General features: G+C 36.9%; 6 protein-coding genes and 1 non-coding gene across 7 annotated transcripts in view; 2 read left to right on the top strand and 5 right to left on the bottom strand.

Annotated features, from left to right (window-relative positions):
* Positions 1-226: 226 nt before the first annotated feature.
* On the bottom strand, positions 227-307 carry CBG27737 (the record flags this gene model as incomplete). The annotated part of the gene is made up of 1 exon (XM_045239735.1): positions 227-307. One exon carries the CDS (start codon positions 305-307, stop codon positions 227-229), a length of 81 nt encoding a protein of 26 aa, XP_045099576.1.
* A 456-nt stretch (positions 308-763) lies between these two features.
* CBG14695 lies at positions 764-7822 on the bottom strand (the record flags this gene model as incomplete). The annotated part of the gene is given in 22 exon segments (XM_045239736.1): positions 764-841; positions 1014-1478; positions 1576-2149; positions 2199-2503; positions 2551-2649; positions 3011-3197; positions 3237-3559; positions 3605-3847; positions 4060-4221; positions 4234-4770; positions 4815-4914; positions 4966-5105; positions 5423-5827; positions 5880-6008; positions 6054-6211; positions 6255-6415; positions 6463-6623; positions 6688-6762; positions 6820-7093; positions 7140-7254; positions 7514-7695; positions 7764-7822. 22 exon segments carry the CDS (start codon positions 7820-7822, stop codon positions 764-766), a joined length of 4932 nt encoding a protein of 1643 aa, XP_045095492.1.
* CBG28223 lies at positions 5171-5252 on the bottom strand. Its single transcript has one exon. It is a non-coding gene (tRNA).
* Positions 7823-12552: 4730 nt separating the features above from the next.
* Positions 12553-12795, bottom strand: CBG14696 (the record flags this gene model as incomplete). Its single annotated transcript, XM_002644660.1, has 2 exons — positions 12553-12672; positions 12742-12795. 2 exons carry the CDS (start codon positions 12793-12795, stop codon positions 12553-12555), a joined length of 174 nt encoding a protein of 57 aa, XP_002644706.1.
* Positions 12796-14893: 2098 nt separating this feature from the next.
* Positions 14894-14947, top strand: CBG27738 (the record flags this gene model as incomplete). Its single annotated transcript, XM_045239737.1, has 1 exon — positions 14894-14947. The coding sequence occupies one exon, from the start codon at positions 14894-14896 to the stop codon at positions 14945-14947; it is 54 nt and encodes a 17-aa protein (XP_045099577.1).
* Positions 14948-15789: 842 nt separating this feature from the next.
* Positions 15790-16013, bottom strand: CBG14697 (the record flags this gene model as incomplete). Its single annotated transcript, XM_002644661.1, has 2 exons — positions 15790-15909; positions 15960-16013. The coding sequence occupies 2 exons, from the start codon at positions 16011-16013 to the stop codon at positions 15790-15792; spliced, it is 174 nt and encodes a 57-aa protein (XP_002644707.1).
* An 817-nt stretch (positions 16014-16830) lies between these two features.
* Positions 16831-18288, top strand: part of CBG14698 — a gene marked incomplete at both ends in the record, with an annotated part of 7542 nt that continues 6084 nt past the window's right edge. Inside the window, one exon of the mRNA XM_002644662.1 lies at positions 16831-16867. Coding sequence (XP_002644708.1) covers positions 16831-16867 — 37 coding nt within the window. The remainder of the gene's footprint in view (positions 16868-18288) is intronic.

The following is an 18288-nucleotide window of genomic DNA, read 5'->3' on the forward strand; positions in this document are numbered from 1 at the left end:
TTCCTTCAAATTTCCATTAAATTTTCTTCTACACATTTCATATTCGTTCATTTCGAAATTTGAATTTCCGCCTTTACTCTCCTCCCCCCCCCCCTTCTCCTATATTCTCTTATATTCCGTCCCTAGATCGATTCTAACATGTCTATCCTTCCATAGTATTAACCATTTTTGAAAATATTGATTCTTTCTGATTCTATTCTTCTGATGATTTTTCGAATTTCTGTTTTCACGGGATGTCACCTTTTAAATGCTCTTTTCTACTTCTTTGTCTCTTTTCCTTGTTCTCGTCCTGCTCATTTTGTCTCATTTCGAAAATTCTTCTTCTTTTTTTTTGACAAATCAATTATTTGTTTAGCATACCCGAGATCTTTCCGCTCAATTTTCTGATTCTTTCATTTCTTCCAACCTGATATTTATTACGTAATCTTATTTTTATTATTTTTATAATTATTTATTTTTTTTATATAATACATAAACAATATTTAAGTTTAAAAAAAGAAAACAGTGCAGTTGTTGAAACAAAGAAATAAAAAAAACGAGAAAATGCCAAAAATAATTATCCCAGCTGACAAAAAAAATTTTAAGAACGCAGTTTTTACAAAGCACCCGATACAGAAATAAAACAACAAAGTTAAGACATCAGTTTTCATGAAATATGAGAAATTATAAAATTTAAACAATTATTACTACTGTTAAAGCTCAATAACAATTTGGAATGGTTTGTTCATGCAGAACGATGTGAAGGGCAATTGGGAAGAGCAATTCAATTTGATCTACCACGTTTTTGATTGGCGATTTCGGACTTTTGAGCAGCTGTGAAACCGAGAATAGTCATCATAACCTAAAAATATAAAAAAATTGAAAAAGGTTTTTTTGTTATGCCGGTATGTAAAAATCATAGACGTGCAAGAGAAAATCTTGTGGGTTCGGTCACTGCGGAACAACCGAAATAAGCAGATATTTTTCCAAGACATTCTCTTCCACATCACTGATGTTTTATATAGGCATAGGACAAAACACACCGATAAATGTTCCTGGGAATCTCCACGGTTCAATAAATAATAATAAAAGGCATCATGTAGAAACTTGAGAGTAACTCTGTCTTCCGTCATTGCATCCATCATTTTGTCTTCCGTGATTTCCATATTAGCTGCTTGTTGTCCTTTTTTGAACATCACCAAGTACATTTCTTTCCGTTCTTCCTCAATTTCAGTTAACTTTTTCTCATACATCGCGCTTTCTTGACGTCGGATGTCTAGTTCATCTTGAAGCAGTTTAATTTGGCGATCATAATTCGGAGTAGCTTGTGAGACCCGTTGGAGCAATTCTTTCACAGTTGATTTCAGTTCCTCGGTTTCTTGCTCAAGCTCCAGCATTTTGGAAGAATCTGGTTGAGAAGCAGTGAAATAAGTCAGTTTGGCTTGTAGATCCTTATTTTCTCGAGATAGTTTGCCAACTTTTTCACGAAGTGATATCACCTATAATTACGTTTTTCTTAGTTTCTCAAATAAGTTCCAATATTTCATTCTTCAGCAAGTTCTACTTAAAATCATATGATCAAGTACCCCTTCTCACCCGGATATTTCTCCTGTCGTAATCGGTGTCGCCATCTAGCAATTCGTTTTCCAACGCTTTTTCATGCCAAGAAGCGGACATTAATGGCAACTTTCTGCAAAAATATTTCCAATCTTCTCTAGGAATCACTTTCAAAATATTATGTTTCTTTTTTTGCCATAAAAGACACTCACTGTTGTTCCTTTGATGTGAAATAAAGAGAAGTGACTGATGAAGATCGAGATACGCCTTTCGGGAGCTGAAATTACATGACTCATTCCGTCCGGATTCTTGGAATTCAGTTGCAGGAAAATGACTCACTCTCATTTCTCTTCGTTTCTCCCGCTTCGAAAGTTCATCTTTTGAAATTGGAGGTCTACGATTTGCACTTCGACTTCTTTGTCGACTTCTTTCTCTTGGCTGACTTTTCCTATCCAGGCTGTTACTTCGAATCATAATGCTACAAGACAAACTAGCTTTCGAGGATCCCAATTGGAATGGTTCCTGAGGTTCGTGAACAATAATATCATCCTTTCGTTGACCCTCATGCGCAGTATGGTAACTCAAAGACGGGGAAATTGGATATTGTGTATCTCTGGAATAAAACTATTGGAATGAGAGTTTAACAAAATCAAAATTTTTACTTTTCAATACAGTAAGATAATTCTCGTTCGCCTCTCGCTAATGCTAGTTGGTATCGGAGTTCATTATTCTGCTCGAGCGCTTCTGCCAAGTTTTGCCGAATTCTGTTCACTTCTCGGAATAGTGTTCCAGATTTTTCTTTCCATTTTTGTGTGTCGTTTTCTATTTTTGCATGATTGAATGAGGAGAAACTAGAGCTTCGTTCCAAAATCTTCGGCTCATCTTCTTTATGTGGTTTCTCAGACCTGTACACATTCAACTCCGCCATCGCCACTTGAAGATCCTTTGACATTCTATTGTTCTTGTTCTGAAAATTTCAAAATCATTAATTGAAAATTTCCGAGACTACTGTACCTTGAGAATCGTTCGCTCTTCCTGGGATCGCTTTAATTGCCGCTCCAAAGTTCTTCGTTCATCTTCAGCCCATTCGCTCAACACATCGTTCAGAATACTCTGCAATATAAATTCAACATTTCAAATTTGGTCTTCAATATTTTCAGAAAACTATGAAACTTCAAATTGTGAGCAGTTTTGAAATTTTTTGAGGAAAAGAAACTTGCACGGCACGTCGTTAAATAAAAGGGAATAGTAATAGAAAATTTATTTGAGACCATGCGTGGTATTTTAGGTTCTAGGATGACATATTATTTCAAACTTCAGATTGTTTTCACCTTACTCACTTTTATTTATCAAAGTTTTGGTTTTGAAATATTTGATTTTATTCAAATTTGGTCTGGAATTTTTAGGAGTCGGATAATTTTATTGATTGAAAAATTAAGAGGAATATAAAGAAAACTCCCAAAAAAAAACTTACGGTCGATTTTTCAAGAGAAATTTGCGGCTCATCTGTTTTCACAGTCTCTGGCTCCTCAATCTCAGTAAGAACTTGCTCCAAATCAGACCTTACTAGATTCAAAACATCAGCAAGTTGTGAAAATGGTTGCTCTGAATGAAGACTAATCACCGGAGCTGTGACACTCTCCGTCATGAAGCTGGAAATTCTTCGTTTTTATTCTTAGTCTTGATTTTTTTATTCTCACTCTGCACTATCATTAGTCGATGCTGCATCTCCTTCAACACTCATATTGTCTCCAAAATCTGGTTCTGACATTGTCTTCCGCAAGTTTGTTCGATTTAGAGACTCCTGAGACTTCTCAATACTTGGCTGAATTTGCTTCTGAAGCTCTGAATTATCCTTCTCCAAATTTGAAATCCTCCACTGAAGCCATTGTTTCTCCTTACTGTAGTTGCTCATGTCATTGTCGAGTTTTTGTTTCAGATTGTCGAATTCGGTGACCAACTTTTGAATACGACTCTTTTCAATTGAGCTGGCAACAAATCTTTCAGCTTCCAAGGAATTTATCTAAAACACGGAGTTTCTATCTTTTTCAAATTTGTTGTGGCTTACTCTTTCGAGCAACTCGGTGTTCTTCAATTCAACTTCTCTCAACTTGGTGTCCATATCATCAGAGGTTACAGTGTTCTTGTTCGTGTCTTCCACCACTGCTATCCTTTTTTTGATTTTCTGTGAGCCTTGCTGTTGAATGATGGAAACCAGCTTTTGTTGGAGTACTGTAACCTGGCGGCGTGTTGTGTCCAATTCAGCTTTACAGATTCTCAGTCGTTCCTCATTTTCATCAAATAACGCACCCTGAAAAATAATTGTTGAAAATTCACCGTAAAACCTGCAATAGAGATGCTCCACACTGTCAAGTTTGAGCACAACTATCTCGGTTAGTATGAGAGATATCAAAATTTTGTCAATTGATATAACATTGAATAAAAAAATCAGTTGACAAAATTTCGATATCTCTCATAGGAACAGTGAAAATTTGTTTTAAAGTTATGGGGCCCTTCTATTACAGGTATTTCATGCTTGTTTCTCACCTTCTCTATAATCGTTTCCTTGTTTTTCACATTTGGCTTACATCCAACGTACTTGTTGATTTGGCGTGGAATAGCTTGACATTCTACATCACGCTGTGATGGGGCGGCCTGGAAAATCAAAATACAGCTAAGGATTTTCTAAAAATTCACCTTGCTCTTGAGTTGCTCAACGTGATCGATGGTACTTGACAGTTTTTTCTCGAGTTCTGCTTTTTGCAAATGTGCTTGCATCTTCTGGTCCTCTAGATCTTTCTTTAATCCAGTGATTTCCAATTTGAGCCTTTCTATCATTGCTTCATTAGCGCGGATATGTTCAGTCAAGTAGTCATCTCGCTCTTTTTTGATATTCATCGAATCGTTGAGAAGTTTAGCTAATTCGTCCTCAAAATACTCTTGATCATGTTTCAGTCTAGCTGATATCTCATTTTTATCTTTTGAAAGCTGCATGATTTCCGCTTCCAGAACCGGAACTTTTTCAGCAATTAATGTCATTTCTTCCAGTGATTTTTTGTACTGATCTCGTTCGGTTTGTTTCAATGAGAGTTCTTTAGTCTGCTCCTTTCTGATATCTTCCAACTGTTTGGTCAGAGCATCCACAAGTTCGGTTTTAGCCAATAAAATCTCCTCGACTTCTTTAAACTTGTCGACCAGCGTTGTGTTTTTGGCACTGTACTCTTTTTGGAGTTCCTGATATTCTGATTTTCAATTTTTTTTTAAACCTGATGACTCACGTGCAAGGTTTTCTGAGTACTCAAAAAGTCCGACTCGTGTTCGGAGAGCTGTTGAGATGTTAATGTTGTTTGAACCACTTTAGAATGCATGACTTGGTACCTGAAATAAAAATTGGCAATGAATACCTAATTTACAATCTATTGCACCAACCTTGGATCAGAAATCGTTTTCCTCCAATCTTCCATTTTCTCATCACTCACTACCAAATGATGATCTTGAATTGTGTTTCGATAGACTTGCATTCTCTCCTCCATATAGGAAATAGCATGTTGCATTTGGTCTTTTTCGTGCTGAAAACTTTTCAAAATCAGTGAAAGAAGCTAAAAAAAGCTTGAAATAAAATCAAAAAACTTGACGCAACGAGCAGGAATCGAACCTACGCGGGCAAAGCCCAATGGATTTCAAGTCCATCTCCTTAACCACTCGGACATCGTTGCACGAAGGGCGAGGAGTCCGTGTGTATGTTTTATGACTGCCGGGAAAAAAGAGGGACAGAGAGAGAAAGAAAGAGAAGAACGGAGAGAGGGGGGAAGTGTTGAGAACCTAGACCAAAGCAGTAAACAACTATTAGAGGAGAGTTTCATGAAAAATGGAAATTAATTGTTACCTGTAGTCGATTGGCTGTATTCAGGGAGGCAACAATTTCAGCTGCTTTCGAGTCAATGTCCTCATTTGATTCTTTCAAAGCGGCTTCCAATTTCAGTCTATCGTCATCTGCTTTTTCAAGATCTCGCCGGAAAATGCTTGCATCTTCTTCCATCTCCTCTATTCTAAATTTGGCTTCCGAGAAAACTTGTCGAAGATTCTCAATTTCATTTTTCATCAAATTTTTAGTCTCCAGACAGGCTGCGAAATTACAATCAGTGATGATAATGGGGTCCTGGAATAAAAAAAATACGATGTAGCAAATCGAAATGAAATTTGAAAAATTTACATTGTGAGGGTCTTCTTCTTTGTTAGTGTTTGAAACGTCTTCCACAATGAACGCGGATGGTGTCATTGTGATATGGCTCTGTAAATTTAGTTATTTTGGAATACAATATCTTTTCAAGGAGCGAAAATACCTCTGGCGGTGGTTCCATGGCTTTTTGGAGCACTTCTTCGAGCTGTTGGATTTTCATTAGCTGATCTTTAGCAACAATTTCCAGTTGTGCAGCTTTGTTTCTCCAAATGAAGGCTTCGTTTTGGCAAGCCTAAAGTATCTTGTCTCGTACTTCTAAAAGGTGTCGATAAATTACCTGAATGTGGTTCAATGCTTCTTGACTACAATAAATCGTTTGATTCTTGTTATCTCTTGTCACTAAGGGAATCATCATTGGGCTGGGACTGTGAAGGTCTGGTTGGGTGGCAATGATGGATAATGGGGTCGAAGGGTCGGCTTGAATTGTTTGGGAAACTGAATACAAATTTTTTATAAGGTGGAAAAATGTGAGATTAACCTAAAGTTCCATTCTGATTAGCATCAGTTGGGTCTGGCGGGTTTTGTCGCAGATAGAATTCTCGTTCCACTTCGTCTGTTTGTGTTTCACCATCGGACCTTGGTGGATTCAGTTGTTCTTCTAGGTAAGCAACGCGTGATGTCAACTTCACAGCTTCTTCTCTAAAAACGTTCCTATATAAAATAGATTCCAATCTAAAAAGAATTACCTTGCAGTCATAGTTTCTTGAATCAGCTGATTCACTCTCACTGCATGCTTCTTTTCCAGTAACTTCTTTTCTCTTTCGATCGCCTCTTTTTCCAACTGCTCCTTCCTCATCATTTTTTGACCTTCAGCTAGTGTGTGTTGAGTTTCGTTAAATATTTCTATCTGGAAATTTAGTTTTGGAATTTTTTCAGCTAGACAAAATTTTTATTTTCAAAAATAAACTGACTTCCTTCACTTTATCTCGCAAATCTGAAAGATGTTTGTCCTTCTCATCTCTTTCTGACAACGCTTGCCGGAGCTCCTGAAAATTTCAAAAACTGGTTGCACATCAAGATATGATATCTCCCCCGTCACTCACCTTTTTCAACTCTGCCAACTCCTTATTTCTCCTTTGAGTCGGTGTGATGTATTCTCCCTGCAGATCATGATGCTTATGATTGCATCCCTTCTTCTGACAATGAGGTACGTATCGAGTATCTTTTCCATTCCACCAACGTCCGACGATAGCCGATGCTGAACTACATGTGGAACTAGTCACGCTCATTACGTCGTCTATGTCAGGCGTCTGGAATTGGGCGATCATATCTGACTCGTTGAAATCTGAATCTTCAGAATCTAGAATCGCAGTTTGTCTGAAATTGGGAAATTGTTCAGTGAAACGGAAAATTAAGTGCAAACCGTATTTGTAAAGCTCTTGGATTTCTCTCTTCTTCTCGTCGGCCATTTCCAAGGTCTCGCATCAGATGTTCAGAATCTGTGTTGTTCTCGTCGCTTGTTTCACCGATAAATGCGACTGAAAAATGAACATCGGGTTCTTTAGATTAAAAACACAAAATTTCAAAAAATTCAATTTATTTATTGTTCATAATAATTTAAAGCATTGAGTATTCATCATCATTCTTAGAATAAAAAAAAAGAAACGTACGTTTGAAGCTTCGGATCATGATGGTGTTTTTTGAAAAACGTCAAAAAGAGGTTCCAATTTCTAGTCAGGCTTTTTAAGCACCAAACAGGCTGGTATCTTTCGAACAATGTTTGAAATCTATACTAACCTGCATTCTTTTCCCACCATGTAACTTGTAGTTTTGGTATTCGTGTCGTCCCTTTTTCAGGAAACCTATCAGGTGATGATCGAAATCCTGGTAGTGGAAAGAGTTTGTCTCTTTTTTCATCGCCCACCACTGACGGTCGCTTCAAGATACCTTTCTTTGGTGGTGGATCCCCGTTCATTTGACTGAAATGTGTTGTTTTGTTCACAATTTTAAGATCAATCAAAACATTTTTAACCTGGAAAACACTTACCTCGTAGAAGTAGTGGCCAGCTCGTCATCTGCCGACGTTGATAGTTCCTCACGCATCATGATTTGGAGGGAGCGGTGTGGCTCGTCGGAAGCAAAAACACATGAACCTATTAAATCGTATGTCCCGCCACTTTGCGTTCTGCAACAATTGGGAAATGAAAAGAGGGAAGGATGTTGCAACAGCTAGCAGTAATAAAAACTAGCGAAGAAACAGAAAAAAGTGATGAAGATGATTGTGTAGTGAATGAGAGTAAAGAAAGGAGAGAATGAAGAAGAAGAAGTCTATGGCGAAAGAAAAAAAACTTGTATTAAAACGAAAGAAAATGAAAACGAGGAGAAGTAGTTTGTAACACCTCTAATGAAGGAGATCTGGTAGACTGAGAGGGAAAATGAGAGAGGAGTAAATGAGCAGGCGCATTTGGGGTAGAAAACAATGTGGGAACATCTGCAGAGGGCAGAATTGAGAAAAATGAGGGAGCATCTCCCTTAAAAAAGAAATCAAGCATCTCCATTTTCAAAAACCATGAAACTTGATTCCTCGAGGTAAATCAAATCCAGATTTCACGCCAGTCCCCATTTAAAAAAAGTTCCAATACGTCTATTGCGTGTATATAATACATCAAATTGTAAATTAAACAGAAACATGTGCAAAAAGTGTGGTCCCAGCGTCGGACGCGATTTTTGCCGCCCCGATATACGCCTGTCCGAGATTAGTACATGACGACGGAGAGCGCTCACTCTTTCATTTTCTGGACACGCGGAATTGAAGAAGCGATAGATAAATGTTGAGAATGGCGGGAGAAGTGAGTTAGTTGATCCTGGACGGGAGAAGCAAGATGAAAAGTAACCTCCCGAGACACACGGGAGGAAGTAGAAAAGAGAATAATCGAATGTGGCTAGTAGTGGGGGGCACCGGGGTGGGAGATTTTCGAGTCTTGTTGTATGTGTGTGAGTCTGTGAGTACGTTGTGTGGACCTCTATCTGTTCGTTTCACACTTTCGAATGTAAAGACACCAAATGATGTCTATTGCACCGGAAGATTTATGTTATCTTGTGTTTTTTTTTTTTGAGTAAAAGAATAGCGCTCAAAAAAAGCAAAAGAATGAAAATTGAGGTGAAAAATCAACGAATATTTAAAATCAGTAGTACATAGAAGTAATTTTAAACCTCTTTCAAATCCATCAATTACATTTTAGCTGACATGCTTAGATGTTCAGAATGATTTGTTGGGATTTACCCAAATGGCGAAAACTCCGAGTTACAGAATTTTGAGATTCCTGAGTTATGTAATATTCTGAATTTGAAAACCTCGAAATTTCGGAAATTCCGATTTTATTTTTGAAAAGAAACTTGTTTTCATTTTCTTTTCAAAATAGAATGTTTCACAAACAAATGATTTTTTCTGTTCTTTAACCGTTAAAATCAATAAGAACAAGTTTTCAAAAAACCGCAAAAATTCTTTTCTCACAATCTTCCATAAAAAATACGTAAAAAAACGGAAGGCTCAGAACACTCATAAATAATGTGTTCCCGCATTTTTTGCTAGCTCTCAAGATTTTCTCTCTAAACCAGACAAAAACAAAGAACTCACCAGAAAAAACTTCTGGGAAAATTTATCTGCTAATTCAAATTTAGATTTTTTTTCTCTTTCAAAATTAACATTTCGTTTTTTCAGCAAAAAAAACGCCGTCACGTGAAGAAAAAAAACATATTTGGAATGTGAAAAGAGAAGAGAAAAAGAGAAAAAAACAACAAACGAGTAAAAAATAAGGGAGAAAAAATGTAAAAAAAGATGTGCATTAAGGAAAAATGTAGAAGCGTGAGAATACACAAATAGTAAGAATTTCGTGTCACCAACAACTCCATGAATAGAAGAAACAGAAGAAGACATAAAAGCCAATTTCAATGAAGGAATTGCGGGGTGGTGCATGTCAGTTGGCATGTTGCCAATTTGTTTTCGCAGTTTGGCAACTGAACACACCAAATATGAGAGGCGAAATGCCGTGAGCTCCCCCTCTAGCCCTCTCACGTTGTATCGATTTTCGGTGCCACTTTGTCATTTTTCATTTTCACGTCTGGATTCCGGTTTTTTTTCAACCACTATCTAGCGTATTCCCGCAAAAGACTTTAAAGAAAACAGAAAAACAGCAATCTGCTATTATTTGGCTGTCAATGCCGTTCTAGTTATACCAGAGAACAAAAAGAAATACTGAGAAAGGAGATATTCAGGTTTCAAAGTGGCAAATTAGCTGTAGAGATAGTTTTCGTGAAGTGGTATGGAACAGCCATTCCTTATGAGAGTCTTTCAACATTGAAAAGTAAGCAAATATTTCAAAAATTTGTCAATTGATAAAATGTTTCCCGTTATTTCAGCAATTTTTCATAGGTTGTGGATTTTTAATATTTTTACAGATTTGAAAATAATTGAGTGAGAAAATCATTGAATAAAAAGTTGAGCTTTTTTTTCGTTTGGGAAAATTTCGAAAATTGATTCATTAAAAATTATTTCCGAAAAAAATGTTTTCAGCAATTATGAACTCTCTTAGGAAAAAGAACATTTCAACTCCCAAAAAATTAATGATTTTATTTTCCAAAAAAGAACTTAGTTTTTGAAGAATACTGAAAATATCAACTAACAAGATTCGTTATTGCAAAAAAAGCGAGATAAAACGCGCCACCGCCAGGTTCACACGCAACAATGATAACAAATTGATAAACTCTGTGATGGGTGTTTTTTAAAATAATTCCTACACCAGTACACAGTTCTTTGTATAACAGTAACTTTTTGGTAAACAAGAAACTGGAAAACAGTAGAAAAGGGAAGGATGAAAGTAAATAGAAAGATACACACAGAAGAAAAGTCGTCAAAAGTTATGATGTGCATATAAGGGGAAAGCGAGTGTATTTTTTTCCGAGACGTTCTAGAAATGCAGAGAAAAACAGGCGACGTCATTCAACAAAAGAGCGAAACGAAATTTTCAAAAAACCGACGGGATAGTTCAAGCACGACTACAGTTTGACTAGTAATTCGAGCAGTAATCGTAGTGTCATGTCGATCGGGAGTAGCACAGTGTTGTGCCCCGTGGCTAATGCCGTGACAACTGGTGCGACGCGGAGAAAAACGAGACATGTACGTGGCGGTCCTTTCTTCTTTTTCTTCTTCATCAGAGCAGAGCTTCTGTGAGAAACCCCGAGGCACCAGCCACCCCGAAACATTCTTTAAACATTGGGACGGATCACCCAGACTCTCCTCATTCGTTAAAGCGAGATGAGGCCTCAACTCGTGTGTGACTTTTTTATGACGAGCGGATAGGGGGTTCGAAGAGAGAAATGAAAAAAATGGACTGTTGCAGTTTCGGGCGGTTTTTTGATAAATGTGAATTCTGCGTCTACAACTGGGGTATAGTGACACCACAGAAAAGCGGAAATAGGATAGATCGGTTTTCCGACCACCCGATGGCAATTCTATTAGGTTTTGTCTAAAAACCACAAAAAATTCGACGAGAAAGATTACCAGTGTAATTAAACTTTTGGGAGGGTTTTGCTTCGAAGAGCGAGAATTCGAAAATTATTCCAGCTAACATGTGAATAATTGAATTTGAACTTCTATTTTTTGCGCTAGAGTCGTTCGCTGTGTGGAATTAATTGATCCAGGGTTCAAGCTGTACTGGCTCAGTGCACTGTCAGTAACAGGAAAAAAGTGTCACAGTTTTATGAAGAACGCCGAACAAGGTGAACTAAGTACTTTGAGCTAAATTGCTCTGAAAATAAACTAAAAAAAGGTGCAAAAAACATTTAGCCAGAGTCTATCAATAAAAAAACAACCGTAACCAATTGAAATGAAGCTAGTAGATCTTTTTGTTATAAATTTCTACAAAAAATTAACATTGAAGGTACTATGCGATTTATATGAAGTAGGGTTAGGAAATGTTCCAAAAAACTCGAAAAATGCAAAAAATCAATAGAAATGCCGCCTGATTCTAGAATCCGCATGCTTAGAAGCCAACTGAAATTGTTGTGACCAGTGATCGAGGATGAAAAAATTGTGGATGGTCGAAAAGATCGAGAACCCGTCAGAACAGTTGTCAGGTGAGAGTGGACATGTTTTCAAGATGAGTTATTGGGTAATAATGTCTGATGAGTTTGCACAGAGAGTCGCTTTACGCTTCGATAAAAGATTAAAATTTTTTTACTGATTTAAGAATGAATCAAATTGAGCGAAAAATGTTTTTTTTTGACACTTGAATGTTCAAAATTTCAGGAAAAACGCTCAAACAAAGATCACCTGTAAAAAAATCTTTAGTAAACTTTTCAAAAAATTTCTGATCTGTTTTGATAAATTTATCTCTTGAAATTGTGGGGAAAACATTTTTTTTTGTTTTTCGGACGACAGTCTTTTTATTATTTTTTTCTCAATAAATGTATAGCGTGAACACTCTTATAGAACGACCTGTTAATTTTTAGCTCGCATATCTCATTACCGGAAAAAGATTAAAAAGTGGTCTACTGAACAAACTTTTATAGCAATGTCAAGCATATTTTGTCAGTTTCCTTCAGTGGCTTAGATCATTAACGGCGCTTCCTTCAGTGGCTTAGATCATTAACTAGGTACACTTTTCAAAATAACTTTTTCTAAATCCGATTTTTTATATTTCCGATTCCGTGAAATTGAGAAAAAAATATATGCGTTCAATCATCCCAAATTTTATTGATTTAAAATTATATTATACATGGAAACATGGAAAGCAGTGTTAGGACGTCAATTATGACAGAAAAGCATTTTTCATCGTTTAATAGGCGAGGATGACGTAGCAAGCGTAGATGATTCCTGGAATGTATCCGAGAATGGTGAGAAGGATGCAGATGGCAAGATGGTAGTCGCATCCCTTCTCTAAGAAGACTCCAACTGGCTGAAAATTCAAAATATGTACTTGTTATAGTTTTCACGGTGACTATAAATAAATAAAACTAAAACTTACTGGAAGAAGAACAGCGCAGATGAACTTTGGAATGTCGGTGCAGGTAAGAGCCATGGCGAACAGTAGTTTTCAGAAGTTTTAAGAAACTGAAAAACTCAAATTTGAAAAAATTACAAAGAGAAACAAGCTATTTTTCAGAGAAAAAGATGCAAAGGTGAAGGGAAATGGAAGAAATGAAAGTGGAGGACTAAGCGAGGCGGAGAAGATGTATCCATGGGAATGTCCCGAAAACAAAATCACTATGGGTTACTGTGCATCAAGCGGAAAAAAGGTCATGCGAATTTTGTGACATGTGGCCAATTTTTGTGACATGTGGCTAGATCCACAGAGTTTGGAAATTTGTCGCATGAACTTCAACGACTTTTTATTTTACGATTTTTCTATGACTTTGAAAGTTGGAATTTGAAAAAGAGATATGTTCGAAACCCGAGTGTCATTGAAATATGAGTCAATAATACTCATTTTTCAAATAGGTATTGAAAAGGAAAATGCGTTTGGATCAGTGAGAAGAGAGGAAATCTATGAAAGAGGAACGAAAACCACCGGCGGGTCGAGTGGTGACTGACTGGTTCGAAAATGGGTGGAGTATGCCGAAAGAGGACGGCAATGTTTGCGGGAAAACATTGAAAGTGAGGAAACGATAAGAGGGAATAGTGAAGAGGACACAATGTTTCCATAGAAATGCATGACGGTTGGCAGCGGCTACCGTTAAAAGGGAAATAGTATTTTGTACTTTTGCGTATAGGAGAAATTGAGGTATTTCGTTTATAGGGGGGTTTGATTTCAGAAGACATGTGCGTATTTTAGAAACATTGTGTTCCTCTTAAAAAGAGAGAGACTGGAGTCATAGATCACAGGTCATGCATGAAACTGTTCATGTATTGAGAAGTTGCACAGATCAAGATTACTGTTGAAAATATTCGAATTTCAAATCTGTAGTGTTTCAGACTCAAATACAAATTGCCGCATTTGTTGTGATACTTTCGCTTACACAATTACCGTATTTCCACTGATTGCAGCCCCTGAAACTATCAACTTTGAGCTCAGTTATCCCGATTTTTGTGGAAGCTATAAAAAGGTTGCCAGTTGATAAAATGTTGGTAATTTTACAAAACTGTTTTATCAATAAACAAAGTTTTGATATCATTTACAGGAGTCGAAAGAAGTTAGCTCAAAGTAGACGCTTTTAACAGGCTTATACTAGAGGAAATACGGTAATTTTGTAAATGAAACGATCAGAAAAAACCTTACATTAGAAGTTGCAAAAAGTAAATTATTGAAATTAATTTGCATCAGTTCTTCATTATATGAGAAATCCCGAAGTTTAAATTTTTCGAGAAACTGTTCTAGACATCATGCAGACTTTTTTCGCATTTTGTGTTCATGGTTTTTCGTATTTTCTTCTCAGAATCAAGTTCCTTATTGTCTATTCTACCAGAGCCGTTTTTCAAATTTCCTATTTGCTTTGTTGTCCAAAAAAAACAAAAGCTCCTCGGAGTTAATTTTCTAAGAATACATTCTACCACGCTAACAGCCGTTGAATTATTCACAACAACCACAAAAAAGCAGAAGATCGAAAAGTCAAATTTTGGAAATGGAAAACGAGGAAGAAATAATTTTTCTGTAGGTTGTTGAAGACCGAAGTATGAAAACTTTCCTTGAAATTTCCCATCCAATCCTATTTATATGTTTGTGACAGGAGAAAAATCGCTGGCATAGGGATGAAAACAAGAGAAAAGAAAACAGAGAGTCAGAAGGCACCATTTCTTTTCTCATATGTGCGCTCAGCAAACACTACTGTTTCTCTAACACTGAGTAATACCTTGAAAGTAGCCGTAATTTCACAATATGTGTAGTCTCTTCTGACTGACTCACGCCTGGTTTACTGGTTCTGAAATTTTTGTTAAGAACGCAAAAGACATGGCAAGGCTGATGGGAAACGGAAAACAATTACTGAGTAACTGGACAACGCAGTTAAGATGGATGTCGACCCGGTCCTAAAAATGAAAATTTTTGGAGTTGGAAGGAAGAAAAACGAAGAATGGGCAGAGAAGAAGACAACAATAAATAAAAGACCATCGGTCAAGTGACTGGTTGTGGGAAAAGGGGCGGACTTTCTGTCCTCAGGGTCCCATGGAGTAATCTTTGATGCATGAGTTGTCATTGGTACATAGAAGTATCACACAAACGGAGTAACCATCAATAATTTCATTTCGCTGGGAACAAATCGAACCAACAAGAAAGCATACTGGTGTCTGAAACAGAAATGTCTTGTTTTTTAGGGAAAAACAAACAGTGGAAAAACGTATTTTGTTGAGTGGTCCTGGTCCCCATTCATTTTTAGCAATTTGTGAGCCATACTTGAGTAGATTGAAACCGTAAAACCGGGAAAAGGGTTTTGGCAGCCATACAAGCAATTTTGTGATCAAGGATTATAAAATAATTGTCAATGTAGTACCTTGTACGTTACTAATCTGACCAGTCCCGCAGACGAACAGTTCCCTATTTTCAGAAGTAAACAAAACTTCGAACTTTGTTCATTTGGGGAAAGATCGAACTGAAATTCTAAATTTGATAACAGCATTATTTTTCTTTTTTCAATACTCTTCAAACATCAAGCAAACTTCTTCTAGAAATTATATTTTTTCAGAGCTAATTCATTTAGTTCATTGAAACAGGCAAATTGGGGGTGTTCGAGAATTCTACTATTTCTCAATCCTCGAAAATTGACGTCCAAACTAAACAGTCAGCAGCAAACTCTTTTTCATTCCACCCCATTCATCTTCAGAAACCATTTCATTCTTACGGTTCATTTCCTGACACCTCATCTTCTTTTCTGAGTCATATTGTGGTTTCTTTTTGCTCCTTTATTCATACAAAACTGTTCACATCAACATAAAAGTGACAGAATCACATCGAGAAGATTGAAAGATGCCAATACTTTGAATAATTGGAGAGGGGAGATGATTTTTGTTGGAAAAGTAATTTTTAAAAGATGTTTGTGGTTATGGCGTCAAAAAACAAGAATTTGTGAGTTCCAAAGCAGATTTAGTAGGCGAGGATGACGTAGCAAGCGTGGATGATTCCTGGGATGTATCCGAGAATGGTGAGCAGGATGTTGATGGCCAAGTGGTAGGTGCATCCCTTCTCCATCCAGACTCCGATTGGCTAGAATACCATAACTTTAGAATCAACCACTATGTTTTAATTCAACCTACCGGAAGGAGCAGAGCGCAGAGAAACTTTGGAATGTCGGTGCAAGTGAGAGCCATAGTTGTCGAGATGAGCTGTTCTGGAATACTTCTTTTGAAAACTCGTTTGGGGTGTGGTTGAGAATAACAATATAATGAGGGCGAACGAATGAGATTAGAACCGAATGCATTATTCGGTGTCGAACTGAAGGATTTATGAGAGTGAGTGGATTGGGTATATATTATTCTGGTGGAGGGCCAGCCAGATGGGCAAAGGCGAAAAAAAAAATATATATATATATATACAGAACAGATGCATGAAGAATAAGGACGCTTCTTCTCCTTTCACAATACTGACTCACTTTTCTCAAACGAAATGTTCTGAAAGTTTTTCGCAAAGTTTTGAATCCTATGATTCAGCAAATTGAAAAGTTTTAAGAATTTCGTAATTGTAAGAACAACTAAAACATGACTACTGGAAGAAACTTTGCCAAAGACTGCTGGTTTTATATCCAAAATCCTAGAAATAAAAATAAGTGGGCGTTTCGTTTCTTGAACAATCCACAAAACGATTTTTTCGGAAATGATCTGTGACTTAAAGGCTCATTTCTGAATCCTTAAAAATCACAATTATGTCACATCTTGTATATTTATATTTGTCATGAGAAAGAGCGAGAGATGTCGCGCAAACAACTCAACAAATGGTTCATGTTTGTATTTGAAATTTGCTACCAGCAGAAGCAGCAGCAGAAATGAAGCTTCACACATACTAGACAATCGTTTGGGATTGTGTACTGCAAACAGAACGGGTAACATGAGGCCTCAAGAAGACACTTGGATTTTTAGAAACATCTTTATGTAAAAAAATGAGTTGTGCGAAATCTACCAACGTCAAAAAATGGATAGCAGAATATGCAGCAAGAAACCGATGGGAGGTAGATGACAAAGGTCGAAATTTGCCATGATCGAGTGAGGAGAGAGAGACGAAAAATCGGGTAGCGAAGATGCCAAAAAATTGTTTACAACGACAGGAAGGTACTTGAAAATCTGACCTTCTTGCAAACTTGAATTTCATAGAAAGTTGAAACAATGAATCAGCATGATTGTTTAGCATCTGAGGTTCAAAAGTCCAAAGTTGTTTCAGTGAGGTTCACAAAAGAAGAAGCTTCCAGTGTTTGAGGGTTTTCTTTCCACAGTTAATGATTTCCCTAGAGAGTTTTTGCTTAGAACTCAGGCTATGCGTCTACCCGTTTTCTCAAAACTTCTAAATATTATAACCTAACCATCACATCGTTCTGAAGTATTAACTAAATGTAAATAAGCTACATAGTCTGATTTATCAATACGTTTCTTGTAACACTAATTCCTGCATTCATAAATTTACATTGAGAATTCAAAAGATTTAAATTTCCGGTAATGCCAAAAGGAAATTGTATTTGTATTCCAGGAAGTCTGCTAGCCAGTGTGCGCGTGATGGGAAATGGATAATCCATCAAATGCATACTAATGAAAAACGAAAGAAAGAGCAAAAGGACACGAGACGCCAGACGCATCTAAAGAACCGAATAACACAAAAGCGAACGGTGGAGAAATGATGTATAGTGCCTCAAAGACCGACCAGGGGTCACCCAAAACCGAGGTCAACACAAATCCGTCCGTCACGTGGTGTGTGTGTCTAGAGAGGGCCCAACACAAGTAGGTCTGTGGGATAGAGGAGAGAGAAGAATCATCTTGTTTTTCACGCCAAATGGTGTGCTCGTCCTTCTCTCTTTTTTTTCTGCGAAATTCGATCATCTCTAAGACATCAGAGCTCGAATTTAGAAGAAGAAGATGCCTTTTCTGGAAAGCTGTTTTTTTTGAAGGGCGGAAAAAAAGAAAGAGAGGAAAGAGGAACACAAAAATAATAACAGGAAAGAAAGACAAAACGATGAACTTTTCCAGACATCAAATATTAGGGATTAGCAATACCTGATATTCTCAGGATCTTCAAATTTCCATGACATGGGTACGAAATATAATACAACCTGGTACTAGAAGTCATTTCAGTTGTAGTTCATTCTTTATACATTCATTTATTCATCAAAATTGTCACAATGTCAATAAAGAAAGTCAATTGGTGTATTTCTGAGCAGTACAAATTTAAACAAAAGAATTTTCAGCCAATGACTTCTTAGGGTTCATTTCAAAAATATTTATTCAACCAGAATCTAAAAATTCAGATAACAAGAAATTTTCGATTTCAATGAACTTCGAAGTGATCGCAATAGGAAATTTTTTAACTGAGAAAAGAATTCGGGAACATTCCGGTTGAAATATTAAATTTTTTGAAGTTCCGAATTCCGTTCCACACATCCCT

Source organism: Caenorhabditis briggsae (assembly GCF_000004555.2).
Source record: "Caenorhabditis briggsae complete genome, chrX, whole genome shotgun sequence".
Taxonomy (NCBI): Eukaryota; Metazoa; Nematoda; class Chromadorea; order Rhabditida; family Rhabditidae; genus Caenorhabditis; species Caenorhabditis briggsae.